This window comes from Esox lucius, chromosome 7, assembly GCF_011004845.1.
Source record: "Esox lucius isolate fEsoLuc1 chromosome 7, fEsoLuc1.pri, whole genome shotgun sequence".
Lineage (NCBI taxonomy): Eukaryota > Metazoa > Chordata > Actinopteri > Esociformes > Esocidae > Esox > Esox lucius.
The window spans coordinates 19,218,801-19,240,553 of NC_047575.1; the positions used below are offsets into that span (position 1 = coordinate 19,218,801).

Consider the following 21,753-nt stretch of genomic DNA (forward strand, 5'->3'; position numbering starts at 1 on the left):
TACATCACCCCCTCTGACCAACACCCATAGTGCTGTACTACGTCACCCCTCTGACCAACACCCACACTGCTGTACTACGTCACCCCCTCTGACCAACACACACACACACTACTGTACTACATCACCCCCTCTCACCAACACCCACACTGTTGTACCATGTCACCCCTCTGACCAACACCCACACTGCTGTACTACATCACCCCTCTGACCAACGCCCACACTGCTGTACTACGTCACCCCTCTGACCAACACCCACACTGCTGTACTACGTCACCCCTCTGACCAACACCCACACTGCTGTACTACGTCACCCCCTCTGACCAACACACACACACACTACTGTACTGCGTCACCCCCTCTCACCAACACCCACACTGTTGTACCATGTCACCCCTCTGACCAACACCCACACTGCTGTACTACATCACCCCCTCTGACCAACACCCATAGTGCTGTACTACGTCACCCCTCTGACCAACACCCACACTGCTGTACTACGTCACCCCCTCTGACCAACACACACACACACTACTGTACTACATCACCCCCTCTCACCAACACCCACACTGTTGTACCATGTCACCCCTCTGACCAACACCCACACTGCTGTACTACATCACCCCCTCTGACCAACACCCATAGTGCTGTACTACATCAACCCCTCTGACCAACACCCACACTGCTGTACTATGTCACCCCTCTGACCAACACCCACACTGCTGTACTATGTCACCCCTCTGACCAACACCCACACTGCTGTACTACGTCACCCCTCTGACCAACACCCACACTGCTGTACTACGTCACCCCTCTGACCAACACCCACACTGCTGTACTACGTCACCCCTCTGACCAACACCCACACTGCTGTACTACGTCACCCCCTCTGACCAACGCACACACTGCTGTACTACGTCACCCCCTCTGACCAACGCCCACGCTGCTGTACTACGTCACCCCCTCTGACCAACGCCCACGCTGCTGTACTACGTCACCCCCTCTGACCAACGCCCACACTGCGGTACTACGTCACCCCCTCTGACCAACGCCCACGCTGCGGTACTACGTCACCCCCTCTGACCAACGCCCACGCTGCTGTACTACATCACCCACCCTGACCAACGCCCACGCTGCTGTACTACATCACCCCCTCTCACCAACACCCACACTGTTGTACCATGTCACCCCTCTGACCAACACCCACACTGCTGTACAACATCACCCCCTCTGACCAACACACACACTGCTGTACTACATCACGCCCTCTGACCATGCCCACACTGCTGTACTACATCACCCCCTCTGACCAACGCCCACGCTGCTGTACTACGTCACCCCCTCTGACCAACGCCCACGCTGCTGTATTACGTCACCCCCTCTGACCAACGCCCACGCTGCGGTACTACATCACCCCCTCTGACCAACGCCCACGCTGCTGTACTACATCACCCACCCTGACCAACGCCCACGCTGCTGTACTACATCACCCCCTCTGACCAACGCCCACACTGCTGTACTACATCACCCACTCAGACCAACCACATTCACTGGATTCATCCTTGAAACCAATTTTAATGGTTGCACTCAAACCCATTGTATTATGTAGTTGTAATGGGACTGTGGTATGTTTGGGGAGATGCATGAATCACTCAGCTGATCTCCTCCGGGTGTTTATCTCTCCTAGGCGGATCTCGGCTCTGATGTGGGAGGTGCGCTACATCGAGCACAACGCCCGCACTTTCAATGAGCCCCATAGCCCCATTGTGGCAGCAGCCAAGGTGGTGACTGACGTTCTCCTCCGCTACATCGGGTAAGGCATCCCTGGGTTCATGTTCATATGAATGAAGAAGTCAAATCAGTGCAGAATAACTTGGTTTGGACTGAAAATATGACCCACTGTGGTTTTGTCAGGGACCAGAGCTGCACCGACATCTTAGATCTGTACCACAAGGTGAAGACGGAGATGAGCAGTGCTGAAGACGAGGTGAGACGTTAGGATGAGCTACTGTGTCTTCAGGAGATTTTCACACCCACAGAACATTTTGGATATCAATATTTAATTTTGTTTTTAGGGCCCCTGAATTGTACATTTGGCTATATTACTGCCATGGAGTTGAATGTTGTGGTTGTTGGCTGGGGAATCTGTTCACCAAATATGTGGAAGGCAAGAATGTGCAAAGAACACACAGGAAAATATTCTCCTCACCTGCTGTGTGGTAGTTGCAAAGTGGCAAGGCAATAATCACTGAGATTTGGGATATGAGAAAAAAAATAAAAATCTCAGTGAAAATCAGTTCAAGACGTTTTAGGTCAGCAGGGTGATCTAGTGGTGAGAGACGTTTTAGGTCAGCAGGGTGATCTAGTGGTGAGAGACGTTTTAGGTTAGCAGGGTGATCTAGTGGTGAGAGATGTTTTAGGTGACCAGGGTGGTGAGAGGTTAAAAATGTGTTGAAAGTGTAAATGTCAAATCCAATGTTTATTAGTATCCAAGCCTTTATTTTTTTAACTATGAATGATGCCCTTCCTCCCTTTGCCTATCAGTGTAATTTTGAGTTGAGTAAAAATCTGACCACGAGTGTCAGCGTTATTGATAGTTGTCTGTACTCAACCCACACACACAGCCACACACAAAGACGAAGACCCTTCTGTAGCCCCCTCACAATTCCATTGTGGGAGAGAATAATTTATATTGGTGGTCAAAGCACTTAGACCAAAAACACTAAGAGCTTTTATCGCCGTTAAATGCATATAGATGTATTGACTGGAATCAAGATGTTATATTTATTATTATTATTATTATTGTTTTAGTGTTATGTCTCACTTTGACTGAACTGTCTAGACAAAATATTAAGTAAACAGAAATATTCAATTTACTTTTAATCCCACATTGTAACTCAAACATTTGGAAACAGTACGAGCTTGTGGATGGTGACATTTGAATTGTGTTGGTTTGCAGACTGCTGAGGTAGATGTGGACTCTGACACTCCAGGGACCTCCACAGGACAACGGGTAAGAAGGGCTTCCTCTCCTTTCATCAACAGTGATGTCAGTCCCCAACCAGACCCCCCCACCTCCTGGTGTCTTTCTTCACCCCCCCCCCCCCCCCCCCTTAGTCTTCTGGTATCAGTCCCCAACCAGACCCCCCCCCGACCTCCTGTTGTCAGTCCCGCCCCAGACACCACCACCCCTCCCCCCAGCTGATGTCAGTCCCCAACCAGTCGTATCTCTGAAATGGGGGACAGGTTTATCAGACATGGATTTATATGTTGTTGCCATGACTGTCCTTTGCCCCCTTATCTCTCTTCACTTAACTGGAAACATTCCCTCTCTCTTGCTGCCAGCGGGCCAATGCCAGTCCTAAGAAGCGTGGGGTAGTGTTGGATGTGCGTGCGTGGCGGGGCCAGTGTCGGGAGCTGCTGCGGCGTATGATGGACAGCCCTGACTCTGAGCCTTTTAGACAGCCTGTGGACCTCTTCACCTATCCAGTAAGACTCCTCCCTGGTCAGCATCACTACTCATACACAGAGGACCCCCAATGCCTTTCCCCTAACCCTTAATAAATGACAAGCTACCAACCATGAATGTGTGGATAGAAAGTGGTTTCAGATATCCAACACACTGCACTCTCTCCTTCCTCTCCCAGGACTACCGTGACATTATTGACACTCCAATGGACCTGGGGACTGTAACAGAGACGCTGGTCGTCGGGAACTATGAAAACCCCATGGAGTTTGCCAAAGACGTCCGCCTCATTTTTAGCAACTCCAAGGCCTACACACCCAACAAGAAGTCTCAGGTTAGAGAACCAGTTCTGACTGTTATTTTTAACGACTGGGCTGTAGGAACAAAGGGGTCCAACTGTATCTCAATGATTTATACCGTTGTTCTACGACAGAACGGTCTTTTGATCTTCGTTGTTTTCCCTCTAGATCTATACCATGACTCTGAGCTTATCAGCCTTCTTTGAAAGACAAATCATCTCCATCATCTCTGACTACAAATCTGCAGTGCAGAACCAGCGGAGGAGGAGTCGCCAGAGTGTCAGCTACAGGAAGAGACTGCACAGTGGAGGCAGCTCCCCTCCCACCAGCCAACCCTCCAGGTTGAACTCTCTAACCACTATAAAACCAGCTGTCATATACTACAACCTGTTAGGTTCCACCTCAAATCCTGTCTTTTTATCTCCAGTCCTAAAGGGAAGCACAAGTCAGGGAAAAAAGCCACACCCAAAAAATCCCGGACCTCATCGAAGAGCCGGTCTCGCCGGCCTTCTCAAGGTAAGGGTTGTCGTGTGCGTCTGTCTGTGTCTCGTGTGGCTGTGTGTGTGAGAGAAGTGTGAAAAGCTTGAGGCGATGAGAGGCTGTGTGGTAACTGGACCTGCTGCTGTTGCAGCATCTGAGGCGAGCAGCGTGGTGGCGGATGAGGACAGCCAGCCCTCATCATCCTCTAGCTCAGGGACAGGCAGCCACAGTGTGGGCCCAGGGGCCGACCGTGTCACCCGCAGCCGAACCACGCCCGTCAAGAGCTCAGGTATTACTACACTGAGTCGTAACCAACAGAAAGTGGCTAGAAGTCCTTTACAGAGGCGTTTCACAAAGCTATGTATAGACATGGATGATAGTTCTTGACTTCTTGAGAGTTTGAAGTCGCCCTGGTAAAATGAAAGCAGATAATGTCGTCAGTGACATGTTTTTACTACTGCCAAAATCTGAGAAACCGAACGGATTTTGACAGAAGCCTGTGTTTCCCTCTCCAGATCGCAGCAGGCCTCTCACCAATGGCGCTAGACAGAGCCACAGGCGAAGACTTCTGCCGGACGATGAGGGAGAGGGGTCTGGAGGATCCAACAGTTCTTCATCATCATCATCATCATCCTCATCTTCTTCCTCGTCATCATCCTCGTCTTCCTCATCATCGTCAGGCAGTGAGTCGGACAGTGAGACGGATGTTGGGAAGTTTGTGGACGGTGGCGATCATGACTACAGCAAAGCTCCACGTCTAAAAACAGGCCACAAACCCAAGATGGCCGTCTCTGGGAAGAGGAGGCGAAAAGAAGAAGAAGAGGAGGAGGAGGAGGAGGAGGAGGAAGAGGAGGCTCCAGAGAGAGCCAAGAGAGCACGAGTCCAGGTTGTGGAAGAGGAGCCGGAGGAGGAAGTTGAGGATGAGCAAGATGAAGACAATGAAGAGGAGGAGCAAGAAGAGGAGGAGGAAGAGGAGGAAGAAGAGGAGGAGCCCCTACAGCAACAAGCAGAGGGTGGAGCGGATGATGAGGAGGAGGAGGAAGAGGAGCCGGAGGAGGAAGAGGAGCCTGAGGAAAAGGAGGACTCTGAGGAGGAGGACTCTGAGGAGGAGCAGGGTGAGGGGAAGGGGAAAGCTGAGGGTGGTCAGAAAAGTAGCCGCAGTAAGTGTGTCCGTGTGAACACCAGGAACCAGGGCCGCAGGACAGTGTTGTACAACGACGAGTCAGACGATGAGTCAGGGACCCCCGAGGATCCCCTCAACCTGGGCATGTCCCGCTCTGGACGGGTACGCCGCATGACTGAGAAGGCCCGGGTCAGCCACCTGATGGGCTGGAACCACTGACGCCCACGAGCCCCTCAAACCACCTCAGACTGCTCTTTTACAATCCTTACCAAACCCCAACTACCTTACCACCAGGTGGAAACTGGCTGTAGACTGTACAGTGGACTAAATTAATACTTCAGGGATTTTGCTTTTTAATTATGATTTTTTTTTATATATATATATAATTTTGTGTAGGAGACTGTTTACAACTCTTCTGGCAGTGGTGCTCCTGATAATCTAGCCAAGGAATCTCCCTCGTGGTCTTCAGAGCTACTCATCAACATAGACCCAGTCAGTCACCTCACTCACCTCCGCCTTACTGTTCTCTTGGGCCTTAAAGCAACACCTAACTCCTGTCCTCTTTCTCACTTCTGTTCGTCCATCTCTCTCTCTCCTGACCATTGTCTCTCTCTACCTCCATTCTTCCTGGACATGCAACAAAGGCTCAAGAGAAGCCAACAACCGGTGCTCATGTGTTTTGTCTCCAGGAGACTTTAGGCTGTTTTCCATTTGGATGACTGGCCGTGTCGCCTCCTCTGCCCCCATGTGTGTTCTGTGTGCGGAGTACATCATAACCTCCTACACCATGTTTTTAGATTGATGCTTAATCCTCCCAAGCCTCCAGCCTTCCCTTTAGGAGGTGAACGTGTGCTCATTCACCGCATCTCTTCTAAGCGTCCAGGCTAGGTCATAGAGGATCCAGGCTAGGTCATAGAGGACTACTGCTGTGTCTGTGGGTTTTAGTTCAAGACTTTATTCTTTTTTTTCTTTTTTATCCTTGTGTGGGAACAGATTGGTTCTAATTAGTTGAGGTGGTGACTTCCTTCCTACATCATTAATTATGTCATGTAATGAAATGCTGCATGTCTACAGTACAATGTTCCATGGTTGAATTAGAGGCAGACGTACCTCCTTCATTAACTCCTGGGCCACTGAATGTGTTTGACGCTATATCCCCCAATCCTCCTGAGTTTTGCAGAGGTTGTATATTTGCACATACAGTAGGTTTTCTTGGAGGCTTGACCGTCTCCTCCAGTAGGTTGTAGGGTTGATGTCCGGTGTGGTAGTAGAGTGAAGTGAGGGCAATTTGGAGAGATGCAGAGCGATTGTATTGGAGGGTCAGAACCAGTTCTCTTTCTGTTGGTTGCAGCATACTTTCTTGGATTGAATCAAAATCAAATGCACACATTAATTTCTAACTTCCAGGGCAGCGTCTTTCAACCCAGAATGCTCCAACCAGCCATTGGTTCGAACACAAACCCAGATACATTGTGATGCTTTAGGGACTGGCTCGCCCATAGCCACCACTCACTTCACCTCATGGAGAGAAAAAAAAAACTTTTTTTAACTACAGAAATATTTATATTTTTTCACTGTATTATACACTTTGCAATTATTCCTTAGCTAATATTGATGGTGAAATGTTTGCACATGTATCTATTTTATGTGGCAGCTGAATCGGGGATGTCTTTTGTTGGGCTGAGTATCCATTGCCCTCTCAGATTTTACTCTGATCCCACAAAGAGCAAAGGACCGCTTTTTCTCCATGCAGTTATAAGCAAAGGACTTTTTATTTGTTTTTGTACAAATCTCAGATAAATTGTGCCAATAATATTCAACACCTTTGTATACAAATACTCCTGTCTTGGGCTGTTGTGAGCATTATTGAACAGAGGGTTGTGTTTGCTGGCTCAATGGTCAGATAGACGGGTCACAGCTGAGCCACTAGGTGACCTTGCCTACGGAACAGACAGCCAGGTGTGTGTGTGTGCGTGTGTGCGTGTGTGCGTGTGTGTGTGCGTGTGTGTGTGTGTGCGTGTGTGTGTGCGTGTGTGTGTGCGTGCGTGCGTGCGTGTGTGCGTGCGTGTGTGCGTGTGTGCGTGCGCGTGTGCGTGTGTGCGTGCGTGTGTGCGCACCATAACAATAAGTGTAGAAGTCAGTCCTCTGCTCCCAATGCCCTGAGGATCTACCCAGCGCCTGTAGCCCATGATTCCTCCTAGTATATTGGGGTTGAAATATCATGTAATGGGCCATGCCACTGTCATGTTGCCACACTACAAAAGATAGAACTCTGGGAAATTAATTCATTAAGCAGGGTTTTGATTAGTCAATCGCAACCCAGCATTTACTAAGTCTGAAACTCTGTGTGGGTAGAGTTTGAAAATGTCACTTAGACAAGTGATGGATAGAATAGATTCCTACCCATTGTTTAGGCAACATGTTCTCTTCATATAATATATGGTCAATGGGCATGCCACTAAGCAGCAGATAGTAGTTTCCCAGTCCAGCAATGATGGCGTTCTAGGTGTAATAATCTGTTTATGTGACTGTCTTTTTTTCTACACAATGTTTGATTGTTTTTTTGTTTTTTTAATAAAGGAGCAACATAGATTTTCTCAACTTGGTTTGACAGTTTTTTTTGTTTGTTTTTCCACTTGATAACATTCCCTGAACCAAACACAAACATGCTCACATCAATCGCCATGTAGAAAACCGGGATGTTCATGTTCTGTCACGTCTCATTGAAAAATAAGACCTGACTCACGCTTCCTCTCACCAGGTGTTCCTGCCGTTCTGTCCTGTACCTGATATGTTTTCCCAGACTGCATGCCGTCAACATGTTATCATTTGAGGCTTTATGACATGGTTTGCACATCCTGTCAGTCAAAAGCTGTGCTGCCACTCTTCCCCAAGGCCCTGTAAATTCCACAATAGCCACTCGTCTGGCCTTTTAAAACCCCTCCCTGGCTTGGTGATGTGAGTCATTTCTGGCTGCCCCCTTAAAGAGCCATGATGATGAGTCATAAAGATGCACCGTGGGCCCCATCTCTGCAGTGATGTCAATCCCACTGGCCCTGTCCCTGACCGCCCCTGAACACTTCCCTCACAAAGTTCTCTGTCTCAGAGGGAGGAGTAGCCCAGGATAGGGTACGCAGTCTAGGAGGAGAGTGGACTAGTCCAGTGGAGTGGTTGGTTAGCAGCCAGTTAGCCATATGATTGAGGTGACTCAGCTAGCAGGGCTGGGCTATGGACAACCAATCTTGTTAATGTACTGGAGAGGTGAGTCAGACACCCAGCTAGCAGCAGCACTCTGCACTCCACTGACGCGTGGCGCCTCAGTACAACCAGAGCCTGCAATGATGTTGAGGGTCTTTGGATGGAAGCTCGCGTATGTATCAATTTGGGCAGAAAACCAAGCATGTCACCTCCCCTTTTCACCTGTCAGAAAGCAATGATATTTACATTTAGCAGCACAAAGCCATGTTCACTCCAGGGTAATGACATTCACCATCCCTAAATCACGGATGAGTGCAAAAAAGAAATCAGTGTTCAAATGCATGAGTTTTATTATCAAAATTACAATACAAATTGAGCAAATATTTGAATATGAATGGGGATATAGAGATCATGAAAATGTATGTTTCTCTCCACTAATATATGAAGTAGCTCCAGAACAAATTCAGATGCCTCAATAATTCTACTTAAAGAGTTCCAACATAGATCACTGAATTACATTTCACAGTCAAGCTAGCTATGGTATATGGAAAGTACCAGATTACTGCACAGCTACATATACGTTTAATCTATTAGAATTGGTGAATCACAAATACATCTGACACAATTATAGTCCACTAATTAACAGTAAGTCTGCGTATGTTTACATTGTGCTTCAGTTGCCTACTAGAGTAACTCCTGGTCATGCCTGTGCTTAAAATACATGGTGTGGGTCTTTGAAAGTACCTCTTGTGTATCTTATATAATGAAATGGCACACTGAGAAATAACGTGACACTAAATCTAAATTTGCTGTGTCATTTTGTTTCTGTTGTAACTTGGATCTCTATTACATCTGAATACTACCCTACTAAACTGAGGGGTGATTCCTTAAAACCATGGAAATTCACATTCAACTTACCAACCCCTGATTTTGCCTTGATCATTTACTGTAGTCACTCACTGACACTGAAATATTTACCAAGGATGCAAAACAACAAATAACAAATCAATATGAACTCCACATTTTCTCAAGACTTAAGCACAACTGATAATGTCATATCAAGATTTGTGAGGTTACAATACAATGCTAAACACAAGTATGATCACTTCAAGAAAGTTGATTAAGAACAACCACTGATAATATATTGACGTTCCCTCTAAAATGCAGCACAGTAGTTTGGCTCATTCAGATACTGTTTCATTTGTACACATTCTGTTGTTATTTTGGTCTTTATTGGTGATGCTTTGACTTTATAATTTGAAGTGTTTTTACCTTCATCCACTGCAGCAGTTTACTGGACTCCACTCTACCTAAGCAGAGAATATCAGAAACATTCCATCTGCTTCCTCCGTACAGTATTTCTGTCATTTTAAACAACATTGTCATTAATTGACAGTAAAGTCCCCTGTCCCCCATCTCAGCAAGGCAAGGAAGACTAAATCTGACCACCCTGCTGCAGCAGCTCAAACCACCACGTAAACTGTCCTTTTTCTCTGACATTTTCCCTCAGCTGAATAATTAGCCATTCTCTCTCCCATTTTAAAACATTTTTCATCTGGAAACAATGATGGCCTTTATCCAAAGACAAAGTTCCAACCCTCCCCCATTCTGTGTCCACTATCTCTCACGTCATAGGCAGCATCTTGTCAAAGCACTGAATTGCGCCCATACCTGCCTGCGTTAAAATCCCTTTTTGTGCCTCTGGTTACAGGAGTAAAACCCTATAGAAAGCAGCCCGCATGCTCTACCCCCTTCACATGCCGGGGCTACACCAGTCCAGTCTGCATGTGGACATGTAAAGGGTAGGGGTGGTAAACGAGGGGGTGCTGCGCTGCCTGGGGAATGTAGTAGCTGCTGAAAATGGGGTCGGCCATGTACGGCGCAGGCTGGTAGAAGCAGGTGACGTTGGCCGTGTTGGGAATGGCGTTCTGTTCCCCCAACACCCTCAGAGCTAGGACAGTGATCATATTGAGTGTCTGCCTCCTCTCGTGTCCCATCAGACACACTGTGCTCTCATCTATCACTCGCCGCAGGGTCATCAGGTAGTCATACTTACTCGTCTCCTCGTCGCCAACAAAGTGGCAGCGCAGGTAGGCCTCGATCTTTCGCTGCTGCTCGCTGACATCGGGAAAGTCAATAAAGAAGCGGGAGCACATGTAGCGCTCTAGGGATTTGATCTCTGTTTCGCTGGCTGGCCTGAAGTTCCTAACCAGAAGATCACTATACTTCAAAAGCCCACCTCCTCTGATCTCTTCTGGGTTATGGGTGGCAATGAGTCGCAAGCGTAGATGATCCATGGCTTGGTCAAAATCCCCGTACATGCACTCCACTACCACAGTGATGCCGGCCTTGTCCTTTGGAGCTGAGCTTGCCAACGCCCCTGGAAGCACTGACATTGTCTCTGGTGGCCTTGGTTCCTGAGCAGCAGCGGGTTCCGTCTCTGGGACGTTGTCCACTGTGGTTTGAATGGACACTGGATCCTGAGTAGGTTCTGAGTCTGGAGGCTTTTTTGAATATTTCACCCTGACTATTTGTTCTATTGTGTGGGGTGAGATATGTTTGTCATGGGATGACACAGCTGGAGTAAGGTGATCTGTGAGGGCTTTAGTTCCCTCTGAGTTCCTTCGTCTGGACCCTGAGGAGGTTGAATAATGATCAGCGCCTTGATCTGCATCTAAAAGAGAGGGATTTGGTGGTGGTGTTGAGAGTAATTCAATAGGCTCAAACAGCTGCGTTGTAAGATCTGATAAATCTTTCAACAAAGACCATTTTTCAGGGAGTGAAGAGATGCTGCTCATCTTTCGTGACATCTTCCGTGGTGGTTTAGGTGAGGGACAATAGTCAGAAACCATTTCCTGGGATGTGTTACAGGTTTTTTTGGCTGGGGGAGGGAAAACATTTTCATGGTTTAAGTTTTGGGTGACCACAGAGCACACTTGGGATGTAGATTGAGCCATCACTTGAAGTTGTGTTTCCTCCAGCAGTACGGAGTTCTCTGTGAGCAACAAAGGGGATGGTTTGATGTCTTTTGAATCCTCTGTGCTACATTGAGGGTTTACAGATACATTTGACACCAGAGGATTCATCAAGTCTGTCAGTGTTTCGGATGATTTAACTGAGGGATCATCGGTCTTCTGAACAAATGGCATTGGTTTCTCTACCCTTTCGAGTACTATATCAACGGTTACTCCCTCTTCTTCCTCATTCTCCAAAGATCCCAGGTGGAGCTCTTCTCTCTCTACCTCTAAAACTTCCCGTGGCTCTTGTTTTTCAGTTGCATGCACATCCATCAGATGCAGTGACTCTTCCTCTTGTACAATTACCTCTCCACTGTGGCACAAACTTTCAGACAAGTGTGTCATTGAGTCTTTGTCTTTATTCTCTTTTAGATTATCAGAGGAAGAAGCATATAGTGGTTCCATTGTGGGTTTCTCTGCCCCTACATCCGGATGTAACACGTTTCCATTCTGTAACTCCAATCCCTCACACTGACCCATTTGCCTCCTCTCAGTCTCCCAGTATGATTCCAACATACGGTCCAATATAATCTGGAATGAGTCCACACTGAACTCAAATTGGCGTCGCAGAGAACTTACAAACCTGAGCCCCACAGTTTTACCCCTGTTATTGGACAGAGAGATTAGGCTCCAGCGGTCGTGCTCATTGAAAACCTTAACCATCTTCTGCACGTAGGCCTCTTTCATGGTGAGGCAGGTGATCTTGCGCCTGTTAACCCCATGGGGAAGGAGGTCACGCAGGCTGCCCAGCACCACCTCCTTGATGACCTGAAAGTCCTCCTGTCTGGGCAGCTCTACTCCAAATATGATGTCCAGGTCTCTGTAGCCTGTGCCGTTGTCCCTGACCATCACATGGCTGGCGGTGGAGCCGTTGAGGCGGATGTCCCTGACCCTAATCTCCCTCTCCACCAGCCGGTCCTTCACCACATGGATGATGTCCTTTGGTCTCACCTCCAGGGTAGGGAAATTCCCTCTGCCCTGAATGGGGATCACCTCAGTTAAAACTTGGTCCAGAGTTTGGACTTGCTCCAGGGTCAAGTTGTGGAATCTTCTATCCATTTGAAGCTCCATTATCATGGGTTTACCTGCAAAATGATAGAACAATGTATTTGCAAAAACTGGTTATTTGGGCACAGACTGCACAATTAACTAAAACAGCTGTGTTGGTAATACTAAGAGACTGGCTCAGCAGGAAGGAGGAGATGTAAAATGAAAAATTAAACAGGAAGTTAACCAGCTTGGAACTTCCTCTCAGAGGAGAAGCAAACCTTTGCCGCGTTTGAATGGTAAAGCAACTGACTGTAGTTGAAAGTATGGAGTGAAGTCAGGGGATGTGCAGCTGTGTAAACTGAAAGTCAGACACTAATGGGCTTTTAAAGCAATAAAACCTGAAAACGACATCATAATATTGCCATTGTTTATAAATGTCTCCAAACCCCATAGACTATTTCATACACTGAAAAAATAATTCTAGAGTGAGTGTACGTTGTACAATCCATGAATGAGAACCATAAAACGCTAAAATATCTTACACTAATTTGTATACATTAATCTGTGATTAAAGACTAATCCACAATCCTAAATCAACCCCTAAGCATATACACTTGTGGAGATCTAAGTGGATTTAACAGGCAAGCATCTTGCAATAGCTCCAACTTACTCACTGAGCTGGAGGTGTAAGATTTACCATATTAGTTATCCCAAACAAATCCTCTCAGTACAAAGTTATAGTTAAAACGTTCACTTGGAATTGGGTTTAAATCTTTTGTGAATTGCTTATAAATTGGTCAGTCATTGCTTTGGTGACCAAACAAAAAGACATTCCTTACACCATGACTCCATGGTGTGGTAAACTTTTTAATTGCTCATCGTTTGAATAACCACATTTTTACTATTGAATGTTAAGAAGCACTATAACCAGCAATGTTGTCGAAATGTGTTAAGTAAAAATAAGTGGCCGTTTGACTTCCGGAATGATAATCTCGGAGAGAAGGGGCGGCGCGTGTGAATGCAGTGACCACGACATCCACGGATTTGCCAAAAGTGATCCGGTCGAACTCGCCCCTTGTCCCTGTTTGCATACAATTCACCAGTACCCTTTTAAACTGCAGATGTTTTGTATTTTAAACTTTGGCCTAGAAATGGATAGACATTAACTCACTGAATCACACGCTCGTCTATAAACACATCAATTGCCACGTAAAAAATATGATTATAGCTTATTCGCAAAACTAGGTATACCCTCCCAGCGAATTAAACCAACTTGGACAGATTTCCCTTGAGCAGTGGTCTGAGGTCAACAGCTGGGATGTGCAGGTATAGGCTACTTTCCACATGCTCAAAAAGTTTGAAAGGACATTTGTTATGGAGTCAATAATGTACAAGACGCATGCTGCAGAAATGTTGTCTCATGTAAACCCGCCCGCCTGCACCCACTCTTTAGATAAGACCGTATGAGTCATACAGTCAGTGAATAAAGCACCCTTGCCGCGTCTCCTCCTGGATTTTCTGCATGCCTGTAACCACTAACCAACATCACCACATCTCACATATTCTCATTATTGCACCCAGTAAGCGAGACTTTTGATATGCAGGCTTTAGCAGCAGTGCTGTTGATAAGAATTGATCTTGTAGGTTACCAATCAGTTGTTTCGAGTTTTATTAAAATTTTAGCTAAGCTATAGCTATATCATCGACATGATGCCGCATGTGCACAGTATTGCATTTACCAAAATATTATTTAGGCTAGAAGCTCGTCATTAGCCTAAACAAAGAAATATTAACAACAGCTAAACATAATTTTTAACAAAAAATATTTTCACGTTTTTATATTTTCACAGTAAACACATTTGTGGTGAGTTTAGCCTACTACATTCATATATATATGATGCAATAGGCTACATTTGGTAGGACAACATTGTTTGCTATTGTTTAATCCATCTATGGACAGTGCAAATCATTAGCCTATTAAATAAGCATTTGCTCGTTATCTTGTTTGGTCTACTTCATTCAGATTTTTTTTATTTGCATTTCCCAGTAATTATTGTACCAAATGCAATATAAAAATGATGTGCATCATGCAATTAAATAATCTAGTGCAGCCTACTCACCTGACTCCTATGAAAGGGTAGAACTTAGCCAAAGTATACAGAGCAACACAACAATAGATACCCAACAGGTTTAATTGGGATCTCCGACCAGTAGACAGTGCACGGTGCGCTGTTATCTTGTGAGCTGTAGGTTCGTGTTTGATCGCTGTCCAACACGACAGTGGTAGCCTACTGAAACAAACTGAAGTTCTACCGCGCACTTGTTTTCTCAGCTGCGAGCGTAATCTAGTTTCCATGGCAATCTGGCGTCACGACTTTACGGTAACTCACGGTGGTCTCTGTTCCTTATTGGATCTATCTACATATCATCTATCTATATCATCTATATATGTATCATATATCATCTATATTTAGATGATATAAGTTCATATATATATATATATATATATATATATATATATATATATTGTGCTTTAGATGATATTAAGCACAAGTGTCAAACTGACAGATTGAAATAAATTGTAAACTGCCTGACCCAACCACAAATAATGTTTGCAATTATATGTTAACTGTCCTATAATACATGCTAAAAAAGCTTATGCGATGACTGAATCTGTGCAATGCAAGCAGCATAATTCTTGTCTAACACTAGAGTTCAAAATGAAGTAGTTTGTGCCTAGTGTTGTGTTATAGGAGAGTTTGTTTGTGTTACTGGAATAATGCACACTCCTCGAGGGTGGGTGGAAAGAGTCCGTGTAAGTACACGGTCCATAAAGGCCTCAGTAGCTTATCATTTAAGGGTAATTGAGCAGAGCAGGATGAGCTTGGGATGCACTGGCGGAGCTCCTGCAAAGAGGGTGAATATCATATCAGACAGAGGGTGAGTCATCCTTTCGCTCACTGCCGTGATCCAGAGATGCAAACCTAATCATCAATCAAGCTTGTTCACCGCCCACTCCCCAACGCCAACGCTAAACGTAGCAGGCGTAACTCAGGCACAGGAAATCCCCCAACCCCAAAATCTGATTTGATTGTCTATGTACAGCCATAGATGCTGACATAGAGGGATGAATAGGCTGTACACTAAATATGTTACAACACCGTGGAAAATGTAACAATCCACCATCATCAAATGTCACCAACTTACAAAAATAAGCTCTTTTTTTTTAGCTAGATGACGTCAAATGAAACGAAAACACCCCTGAACACGTGATGGTGACGTATTTTTATTTGGGTAGTGTAGCCGGAAGTATCAGCGACAAGAAAACTAAAATAAGAATAGAAAGGGTTTACTTGTGTCGACATCGAAAAGAAGACCGTAGACATTACATACATTCTCTATCTATTCTCGGACTAACAAGAGCTTACCAGCATGTCGAATATGGAGAGTATCCTTTTGAAAATGTTTACTAACTAGTGCGAGAGGCATGCAAATGTTACCAGGAAATAGGATCGCCTGATGTTTTGTTCAGCTCCCGAAAGTCTACTCCGTGCCTTGTGTCAATATTATTACGAAAATCTATAGATATGAGGTTTATATTTGTATTTAAACTTATAGTCGATAGATTATTGGATTTATTGGTGACAAAGTTTGGTGTTTGCTGTTATTGTGACGACATCCATAGGCAGGCATTGTCTATAGTAATGAAGAACCAGTTCGGTATTACTATTACAGGCCCAATGTAGCAATTTTTCTTCGCAATGGCAATCATTTCTGAGTAAGTACCTTATGTTGATTAAATTAAAATGGTTAAACGAAATAACAAAAACATCTTAGTAAAAAGTTCATTTTCAAGCAAGAATTTAGCTTGGACTTTCTGGGAATGGTCAAAGTGGGGACTGTTAACCAGATCCCACTTTGATGTTATTGCAGATCGGTTTGGAACTTTTTTTTTATTGGTCTATTAAACAGTTAATCACCTGGTTATGTCACCTGGCAGGCCAAAGTGTCAGACCACCTAAACATCTCCAGTTAACAACCAGAGTTGAGCTAGCATTGGCCTAACCCTCCACAAGGAGTCACTAGAACGTGAAGTGACAAGGCAACCGTGTCGGACACCCCTCTGACAGGTTGATAAAATTTCCACCATTCTTTCCAGGTCCCCCACAGTCATTGCCGTTATTCCATGACTAGAAGATCCTGAGTTGTAATGGCACATCTGCACTGCAATTCCCAAAGTGCAATATTCATCTGTCAATAGTGTTCCATCTTCATTTTTAGATTTCTATTTATCCATAAATTCTTTAAAATCCTGTCCGGAATGATCACTACAAATGTTATATTATTAAATAATATTTCTTACACACTGCTCTACGACACAATCAATACACATTCCATCATCACCATCTATGGATGAAAGGATACCGTCTAACTCAAGCTGCTGAAAAAGTTATACCAGTGAATGAAACAGTGTAATTTTTGCACTAACAATGTTTTTAGCTTTAGTCTGAAGACATCCATTGCCTGGGAGCATGGCTGGCATTTCCACTTATTTACATGATTATGTCACAGGCCTTATGTAGTGGTAGCACAGCATTTAGGTAATGTCTCCTAAAATATTAAAAATATTTGGTTGTCAAAACTGCTACTGTCAGTAGTTTCTTATAGCTGCTGTCTACACATTTTCCTCAGCAGGGCCTGTAAACAGGGCAGGATTCATTGGTTTTTAGTCTGGTGTCCACTCTGTTCTGACAGGAAAAAGGAATGTCAGTGATGAAGTTATTCTCTACACCGATCATACAAAAGTATTGCCTGATGTTCTTCTGCAATTCCCAATACCTTTCTGGTATATTTCAGTCACTTCAAATCATACATTCCTCACATATAAATACTGTCAATAACTGTTTTAATCCTACTTTTAGATATTAGTAGCCGCAATACGCTCAGTTGAAACATTTTTGAACAGTCTTTAACTTCCCATCACAGAGCATCTCTTCAATCTGAAGTTTGCAGCCAAAGAACTGCAACGAAGCTCTAAGAAATGTGACAAAGAAGAAAAGGCAGAGAAGGCCAAAGTCAAGAAAGTAAGTAGGATTTTACCTAATAAGTCAATCCCCCAATCAACTCATCAGAACTGACCATATCATCTCAGAATGTTGGTATACTGACCCTTAATACTCAATTTAGGCTATCCAAAAAGGAAATGTGGAAGTGGCACGTATCCATGCGGAAAACGCCATCAGACAGAAGAACCAGTCCGTCAACTTCCTTCGGATGAGTGCTCGGATCGAGGCAGTGGCCGCCAGAGTGCAGACAGCAGTCACAATGAACAAGGTTCAGTAGTACAGAATCCCCAAAATACTTATCAGTGACATTCTTGGTTTGCGGATCAACAGTTGTTTACGCTTTATAACACCATTTATGATTTGGGTTAAATATTTTTGCTTAAGATGGTTTCACACTCTTACGGAGTGAACATTTGGACACAGTTTCGTTGTCCAACCCACACCGAGGTACAGTTTCATTTTAGTAATGTTCTGCAGGTCACTAAATCTATGGCTGGAGTGGTGAAAGGCATGGATGCCACACTGAAGAGTATGAACTTGGAGAAGGTAAGTGTTTGAATCAGGTCTATCTACACATGTTGGGACCTGTAATATGAAGAGTAGTAAAAATTGTTTTTTTGGTAAGTTAATAATGCAATTCTGCCTCAAGGGGTTAGATTTAGGGTAAAACTTACAATTAGGGATTATGTTAGAATTGGGGTTACGTGTAGTGATTGGGGTTTGGTTAAATTTAGGAATAAAGGTTAGGATTCTAAGTTTAGGGTTAGAATTAGGGTTTGGAGACAGTGAAAAGAGACACGTTTCTTGTCCCCAAAAGTATAGGAAGTACGTGTGTGTGTGTGTGTGTGTGTGTGTGTGTCCATCTTTAAGTATTTTCATCCAATATCTCTCTAGATCTCCAGCCTCATGGACAAGTTTGAACATCAGTTTGAGACATTGGATGTACAGACAGCCCAAATGGAGGACACCATGAGTAGCACAACCACACTTACCACCCCACAGGTAATATCATGGTTATTTATGGATTTTGCCCTTGTGGTTCATTTCTTCTACTTCTGCTCTTTTCACAATCATTGGAAATTAACTGTCAGCGATGTGTTTTTCAGAATCAAGTGGATTCACTAATGCATGAATTGGCTGATGAAGCAGGGTAAGTATTCCTAATTTTGTGGTTTTCTTTATTCATGAAAAAGCTTATTATAGAGCGAAATTGTTTACATATCAATGTGTGTGTGTGTTTAGGTTGGACCTGAACATGGAGCTCCCACAAGGACAGACTGGTTCAGTTGGTACCAGCGTAGCATCGGCAGAGCAGGTACAGTATAGGAATAGGCCCCAAACCAGTGTATTATTATTCCCTACCACACTAAGTTTCAATGGTCTACTAAAGATTTATTGAAATGTAATTATTGGGAGAATAAAGCAAATATAACAATACTGATATGATTATTGTAGCTGTGCCTCGTCTGGCATGCAAGAATGTTGTCCTTAGGCCCAAATACCTTCTCAGACTATAATAAATAAGTTTCAGTTAGACATCTCTAACAACATTAACGCCTGTTTATTTGTTTTCAGGATGAACTGTCTTCGAGGCTTGCTAAACTTCGTGACCAGATGTAATGGAAGAACTCCAACTATAACGCCGTGTCCATTTAAAGTTTTAATGCGAGTAATATCATGCCTATAGAGATATATAGATAGATAAATCGTCCCTGTATAGTTATAGCTAATTATGGCATCTGTGGGGCAATCCATTTTAAAGTTGTACCTTTTGTTCACGATTGGCTGATCATTCCCGATGACCCGGTTGGACATGACGCCATTTTAATTTAGTCAACTGGATGCAAGTTTCATCTTCATTGCCATTTGTTTGCTGATCCCTCCCAATGACCTGGTAGGAGACATGATCCCATGACTGATGACCCTGTTGGAGGACAGTATCAGCCAATGAAGTTGGAAGTTCTGGCAGTCAGTTCACTGCTTTAACATGGAGGATGCCCTGTATGGATCTGCCTGAGCACTCACAGACGCCATGAAGGGATCTTATCTGTCTTTATGATCTCAATAGAAAGTCTTTGTTCAACATGGTGGGATCTTTTTGTATCTGTTAAATGTATAATGCAAAAAATGGCAGTGCACGTGAGTTCATGAGCAAATATTGATACAATACCCATCATAGCAAAACACAATTTGTGTCATACAATGATACAATACAATGAAGTGTCTGCGGGTTTTCGCTCTCACCTTGAACATGATTGATTAGTTAGGTCACTAATTGGTTAGTTTCTACCCTCACCTGATTGTTTAGGCCTGAACTGGGAACCAATTTATAGGAAAAACCAAAAACCTGCAGACACTTGGCACTCCATGGAACCGTTTTGACACCCCTGCTGTATATGATGTGGTTACACATGCTAGCCGGAATAAGGAACATTTTCTTCTTTAGGGTGGTGAAAGTTCAGGAGTGATGAGCAAATTACAGTAATCATTCCCATAATCAACGCAGGTAGGGTAGCCTACCTGCACTGTATTTGCAAGCTTTTGGTTAGCGTTGCTGCCAAGACCAGATTTGACCAAACTACTTTAGATTTTTATTTGGTACATGACAACTCAAGCAAACAGTAGTACGTTACTGTCATGCATTGCTTTCTATTTACAAAAGGTCAGGTGAAAACAAACCAATGGTGGGAAACTTAGTATATTGTATTTAGGCATTTTTTTGGAATACTCGCATTAAAATATTTTGCCAATTGAATGGAGACATAGTTTATGAGAGCTTCATGCTACATGGCCTGAACTTGAAGACAAATTTTCTTTGTCTCATTTAGTTTTTCTCTTTCAAGATCCTATTGTGTTTAAGAGGCTTGCTGTAGGGTCTGTATTGGTGTTCTTAATTTATCATATGACAAGTGTATATATACAGCTATGTAAGCCAGCCTACCAACACTAAAACAAAAACTTTATTAGGTACACCTGCTGTTAATGCAAATAGCCAAAAGTGAATTATGCGGCTGCAACTCACTTTATGAATCATCCAGACATGATTAAGATGTTTAGTTTTTTGACCAAAAATAAGAATGGGGAAAACAAATGATCCAATCCACTTTGACTGTGGTATAATTGTTGGTGCCAGACATGTTGGTTCTAGCATCTCAGAAACATTGAGCTCCTGGGATTTTCACACACTATAGAGTCTAGAGTTTACAAAGAATACTGCAATAAAAACATCTGGTGAAAAGCAGTTCTGTGGGCGAAAAAGGTCAGGGGTGGATGGCCAGAGTAACAAGTACTCAAATTCTTTACATCAGTGGTGTGCAGAAGGGCCTTTCTGAACGTACAATGTGTTGAACCTTGCAGCATATGTAGGTCCTACTAGATACTAGATAGATGTACCTAATAAAGTGGTCTGTGAAAATTGAGATGGTTGCTTCTGTATCTAATGCTTATGTCTGTTTGTTTTTTTTTAATTAGTTTTCAGGCCTCTTTTGGGATTGAACTATGAACTATTGAGCTATGTCATATGATTTTTCTTTTTGGTGTCTGTTTGTTTTGCCATTTTCAAATACAATATTTTATTCACTTTTTCTTCATAATTGTTCAGAAATTATGACATGTATATATTCTCATATCCTGTATCAGAAAGGCTTTTTCTGAAGAGATTGGTTGGTGCATTCTGACATATGATTGATAACTGAGTTAGTTTTTGTCCAAAATGATTAGTTTATTAAAAATAAACTTTTATAAAACTTTTAGCTTCTAGTACTATGTATTTTTGTTTCACCCTGTTGTATGTTACCAATTTTAAAAGATTACAGGGTTTCATTTTAAAACGGTGAATGCATGTCTGACATTTGAACCTTGCATACAAGGTTATGCATTACATAAGAAATGTATCCCTAACATGTATCCCTAGCTCTAGAACACATCCATACTTCGGCAGTCAGTTCTGATAGGCAACCTGCATGAATGGCCATAATCCAGCAGCACTCAGATCTGTAGTCATGAAAAGCGAATAATGGTTCACGTCATAACCATCATCCTTAACCCACTCTGATTTGCAAAATGCCCCAACATCACAATCTAATTGCACTTCACACTGCCCTCTCCCAGTTGAAAA

The 21,753-nt window shown here is 43.8% G+C and overlaps 3 protein-coding genes across 4 annotated transcripts in view; 2 read left to right on the forward strand and 1 right to left on the reverse strand.

Moving 5' to 3' along the window:
* Positions 1 to 7,408, forward strand: part of brwd3 (bromodomain and WD repeat domain containing 3) — a 33,205-nt gene extending 25,797 nt beyond the window's left edge. The window contains exons 32-40 of the mRNA XM_029120717.2: positions 1,685 to 1,810; positions 1,912 to 1,984; positions 2,957 to 3,010; positions 3,343 to 3,486; positions 3,645 to 3,797; positions 3,931 to 4,103; positions 4,190 to 4,278; positions 4,394 to 4,531; positions 4,758 to 7,408. Coding sequence (XP_028976550.2) covers positions 1,685 to 1,810; positions 1,912 to 1,984; positions 2,957 to 3,010; positions 3,343 to 3,486; positions 3,645 to 3,797; positions 3,931 to 4,103; positions 4,190 to 4,278; positions 4,394 to 4,531; positions 4,758 to 5,584 — 1,777 coding nt within the window. The 3' untranslated portion in view covers positions 5,585 to 7,408. The remainder of the gene's footprint in view (positions 1 to 1,684; positions 1,811 to 1,911; positions 1,985 to 2,956; positions 3,011 to 3,342; positions 3,487 to 3,644; positions 3,798 to 3,930; positions 4,104 to 4,189; positions 4,279 to 4,393; positions 4,532 to 4,757) is intronic.
* Positions 7,409 to 8,895: 1,487 nt separating this feature from the next.
* LOC105026969 lies at positions 8,896 to 14,856 on the reverse strand. 2 transcript variants are annotated; one of them, XM_010898819.4, is made up of 2 exons: positions 14,691 to 14,856; positions 8,896 to 12,665 (listed from the first exon to the last, which is right to left on the reverse strand). In XM_010898819.4, exon 2 carries the CDS (start codon positions 12,655 to 12,657, stop codon positions 10,330 to 10,332), a length of 2,328 nt encoding a protein of 775 aa, XP_010897121.1. In that variant the 5' UTR covers positions 12,658 to 12,665; positions 14,691 to 14,856; the 3' UTR covers positions 8,896 to 10,329. The 2 variants fall into 2 exon arrangements, with proteins under 2 accessions (XP_010897121.1, XP_019903478.1); XM_020047919.3 differs by lacking the exon at positions 14,691 to 14,856 and adding an exon at positions 13,241 to 13,532.
* A 1,004-nt stretch (positions 14,857 to 15,860) lies between these two features.
* chmp1b (chromatin modifying protein 1B) lies at positions 15,861 to 21,055 on the forward strand. The gene is made up of 8 exons (XM_010898820.4): positions 15,861 to 16,018; positions 17,557 to 17,654; positions 17,758 to 17,904; positions 18,114 to 18,182; positions 18,531 to 18,638; positions 18,743 to 18,786; positions 18,879 to 18,951; positions 19,212 to 21,055. The coding sequence occupies exons 1-8, from the start codon at positions 16,003 to 16,005 to the stop codon at positions 19,254 to 19,256; spliced, it is 600 nt and encodes a 199-aa protein (XP_010897122.2). The 5' UTR covers positions 15,861 to 16,002; the 3' UTR covers positions 19,257 to 21,055.
* The last annotated feature ends 698 nt before the right edge of the window (positions 21,056 to 21,753 follow it).